Below are 3,992 nucleotides of genomic sequence, written 5' to 3'. Positions count from 1 at the left end.
GCTAAGATGCTTCCATCCCCACTGGATCCACAAGACTTTCCACTCACTGGCCTGTGATCTTTCTGCACTCCACGTCATTGCATGTGTTGTGTGAGTCTGAAGAGAAATTTACCCCTATCATGCCGAGTTGGATGTTTTAATAACATTTAATTAAATGTATATATTAATATATATTGATAACTACGAAAGTAAAGAATAAAAGCAAAACAAAAATTTCCCCCTGAAATTAAAAATTCAGCTGTTATAGGGTCGAAGACTGGTATTGGACATATGGGCTAATATCGGACTATTGACTTGAACTGGACTGAGATGTTTTCTTTTTTTTTTTTTCTCCACGGGCTGAGATGTTTTCTTAATACACAATTACTCATATATAAATTTCTCTCTGTGATTCTGGGCTCTGTGGAGCAGACCATGAAACCATGTTGTGGTAGTTATATAATCTCATGTGAACTTGATAAATAGAGGGAAGGGGTGGAGTCTAGACTGTCAATCAGGTCACAGCCTGCTCCTTGTGGTCATGACCTTCTTATCAGGAGGATCTTGGGAAACTCCTTTCTCTCTCTCTGCTTCACTTTCCTGTTGACGAGCCACTTCGGGCATGCTGATAGCAGCCAGAGTTCTGGAGATGTGTCTACCACCATTGGATCCACAAGACTCTGAACTCACTGTCCTATGATCTCCCTGCACTCTGTATCATTGCGTGTGGCTGCATGAGTCTGAAGAGCGATTTGTGGACTAGTATCGGACTTATAGAGTAGTACCGGACGTATGGACTACCTGGGATATTTGCTTGGCATATAGTTACTTGTTCATCTAAAGTTCTCTCTTACATATGTATGAGTGTCCCTGGAGTTGTTTCTCTTGTCAACCCGGTCTAACACACGTGTCTTCCTGAAGAATCTGTATGAACTGATCTGATGATGGGGATGTTGGCAGGCCAGCTGCTGGATCTCAGGGAATTTCCTTGGAAGAGGATCTAGGAAACTCTTTGCCATCTTCTTGATCACACACGACTTAGGCATGGCTGCCTCTGGATTGGCACTGGTGCCTATTGGCTGATCCATCTAGTCCTTTCAAGGTTGGTGAAGAAGACTGCTGGTAAGAAGACAGACCAGGTAGACACACGACCCAGACCCTCTACAACGAAGATACAAGGGACCACAAAGAAACTGATAGAGATGTCAAGCCTGGGACCCCAAGCTTCAGAAGAAAGTCTTCAGAAGTGTATGGAACACCAAGAAGAAGCGGAACAAAAGTGACAAGAGAGGAGGCAGAAGGGTGAGCTGTCAGCTAGTCAGAAAGCTTGTAGTCATCTTGAACTTTTTCTAAGGCTAGGAAGGAAGAAGGGATGGAAAGAGGAAACCCAAGGAGGGTGTGGGAGAAGTGGTTACATTGAGGGGTCTGCAGTTTGCAAGATGGAACAAAAAGTGTATGAATTGTTGAATGGAGAAATGTCGATCTATTCACGAACCTTCACTTAATTCATAATCTATTTATATATATGTACACACACATATTTTAGATGAGTTACAATTAGAGAACTGATGAGCGGAATCAGGAGAAACCTCGCTTCTCTTTGAAATGCCTCCCTAGAGCTGCCCAGGGACCATGCAAACCCAGCCCTGGGGAAGTGAGAGCCAGGCTGCAGGGGAGAGGTTGTTCCACTTCCTGTGGGGTGGTTGATGTGACAAGACCAACCCCATGGTGGGTTGGACACATCCTCCCAGTGTCCACTTCCTATGTGACTTGTCAGTGAGAGGCTATTCCCTCACTCCTCTGCACCATGACCGCCGTCCTAACTTCCCTGCTCTGCCTCGGTGAGACTTGAATTGGATTTGAATTGGGGGAGAGAAAAGTTGATCTTGGGGGGGGGGGGGTTCCTGGTTCAGAGGCAGCCGCTTAACTGACTCAAGGCACAGGAGGCAGGCACGGGGTGGGGGTGGGGTGGGAGGATGCGCACAGGCACTGAGGACAAATCTCTCACTGGGATCTCTCTTCCAGGGCTGAGTCTGGGTCAGAGGCTCCAAGCACAGGCTGGTGAGTCCTTCCAGGTTTTCCGAATGGTGGTTCTGGGATCAAGGGGATGAATCTAGGGAGGACCTGGGGGCTGTGAATGGAGGGAACCTAAGTTAGTAAGGATATCTTGTTTACATTCTCTTAGATTCCCTTCCAGGCATTGTTCCCAGACCCACCATCTGGGCTGAGCCTGGCTCTACAGTCATGCGTGGGAGAACTGTGACCATCTGGTGTCAGGGGTCCCTGGAGGCTATGGAATACCATCTGCATAAAGAGGGCACCCCAGAGATCTGGGATAAACAGCAGCCACTGGAGCCCAGCAGCAAGGCCAAGTTCTGCATTCAACAAATGACTGTGGACTATGCAGGGCGATATCGCTGTTCCTACGTCAGCAACACTGGGATGTCAGCACTCAGTTACCCTCTAGATCTGGTGCTGACAGGTGAGAGGACGCTCTGGGACCCAGCCTTAGCACCTGCCCCTCAGGGAGAATGTCTGCCCTCTCCCATCCCCATCCTGCATGACATGGAATGATCTCTGAGCCCCGGGATAACACACCTACCTCCTTCTTTTCTAGGGGTCTATGACTCACCAACCCTCTCAGCCCTGCCGAGCACCGGGGTGACCTCAGGAGGGAGTGTGATGCTCCAGTGTGGCTCATCTCTGCAGTTTGACAGGTTCACTCTGTGTCGGGAAGGAGATCAGCAGTGCTCCTGGACCCTGGACTCAAAGCAAGCCTCCCGTGGTCTCGTCCAGGCTGTGTTTTCTGTGGGCCCTGTGACCCCCAGCCACACATGGACCTTCAGATGCTATGGCCACTTCAACAGCCATCCTCACGTGTGGTCGAGCCCCAGTGATGCCCTGCAGCTTCTGGTCTCAGGTGAGGAATTCCTGGCCTTTCATAGGAAGGGTTTAGGGTCTGCGAAAGGAATGGGGACAGGAAGCCTAGGACTCCAAAGGCAGGCTCCAAGAGTCCAGAAGCGCATGGTCAGACACCCAGCAGGGCTCAGGGACATTGCTGGAAAAGCCATGTTCTTCACATGTCTCCTGTCTTCCTATTTGAGGACCGTACAGGAAAGCCCCTCTGTTGACCAGCAGGACCCCATCTGTCTTCTGGAGTGAGACTGACTGACCCTCAGTTGTAACTCTGATGTCAGCTAGGACACCTTGGCTCTGTCCAGTGATGGGAACATTATCCCCCTCTGGCCCCTTGGCTGGGCTTTCTCTGGCTGTCTTCTCTCTGGCCAATGTGAATTGTACTCATGAGGGCCCATTCAGATGTTATGGGCAGTACAGCCTCTCCCACAAGCAGTCAGCCCCAGTGACACTGTGGACATCCTGGTCACAGGTGAACAACCCCTCAGGGGGTTATGCAAGTTGTCTAACTGAGCAGGATCTCCATTGGATGTTCTAGGAGGGAGATTGCTATGAACCCAGAATGTGGGCGTAGCACGGAGGGAGAAACACAAAAAGATACAAATGTGGGATCCAGCCCCACCATCAAACGGGTCCTTAGGAGCAAGGTGGGCAATTAAAGCAAACCAAGAAGACAGACAAGCAGGGCACAGGGTGCTGATGTCCCGTCTTGGGAGAAATGCAGCCTTGAGTTGATTTCACAGTGAAGTTATAGAGTAAGGGGACCTGCAAGGCTCCATTCAGCATCTACACAACAGAATGGGCAGTATCTTATCCTTGGGGGTCCTGAGCTATCTAGGGCAGTGGTTCTCAACCTGTGGGTCGTGACCCCTTTGGGGGTCGAACGACCTGTTCACAGGGGTCACCCGATTCATCACAGTAGCAAAATGACAGTAATGAAGTAGCAAGGAAAATAATTTTATGGTTTGGGGGGTCACCACCACGTGAGGAACTATATCAAAGGGTCACGGCATTAGGAAGGATGAGAACCACTGGTCTAGGGGATCACTTCATGATAGCTGTTGGGCATCCAAAGGAGCCCACCACTCCGCTCTTAA

The 3,992-nt window shown here is 49.7% G+C and overlaps 1 protein-coding gene across 1 annotated transcript; it reads left to right on the top strand.

The window, feature by feature from the left end:
- Positions 1-1,786: 1,786 nt before the first annotated feature.
- On the top strand, positions 1,787-3,141 carry LOC142432603 (leukocyte immunoglobulin-like receptor subfamily A member 5). Its single transcript, XM_075537829.1, has 4 exons — positions 1,787-1,820; positions 2,005-2,040; positions 2,177-2,461; positions 2,597-3,141. Exons 1-4 carry the CDS (start codon positions 1,787-1,789, stop codon positions 3,139-3,141), a joined length of 900 nt encoding a protein of 299 aa, XP_075393944.1.
- Positions 3,142-3,992: the final 851 nt, after the last annotated feature.

Source organism: Tenrec ecaudatus, chromosome 18, assembly GCF_050624435.1.
Source record: "Tenrec ecaudatus isolate mTenEca1 chromosome 18, mTenEca1.hap1, whole genome shotgun sequence".
Classification (NCBI taxonomy): Eukaryota; Metazoa; Chordata; class Mammalia; order Afrosoricida; family Tenrecidae; genus Tenrec; species Tenrec ecaudatus.
This window is presented reverse-complemented; position numbering and strand designations above follow the sequence as displayed.

Bases quoted from the DNA above. Each gene is read 5' to 3' on its own strand.
- LOC142432603 (XM_075537829.1), top strand. From the start codon at position 1,787: ATGACCGCCGTCCTAACTTCCCTGCTCTGCCTCG. The intron at 1,821-2,004 runs GTGAGACTTGAA...TCTCTCTTCCAG, and splicing joins AACTTCCCTGCTCTGCCTCG to GGCTGAGTCTGGGTCAGAGG. The intron at 2,041-2,176 runs GTGAGTCCTTCC...ATTCCCTTCCAG, and splicing joins GAGGCTCCAAGCACAGGCTG to GCATTGTTCCCAGACCCACC.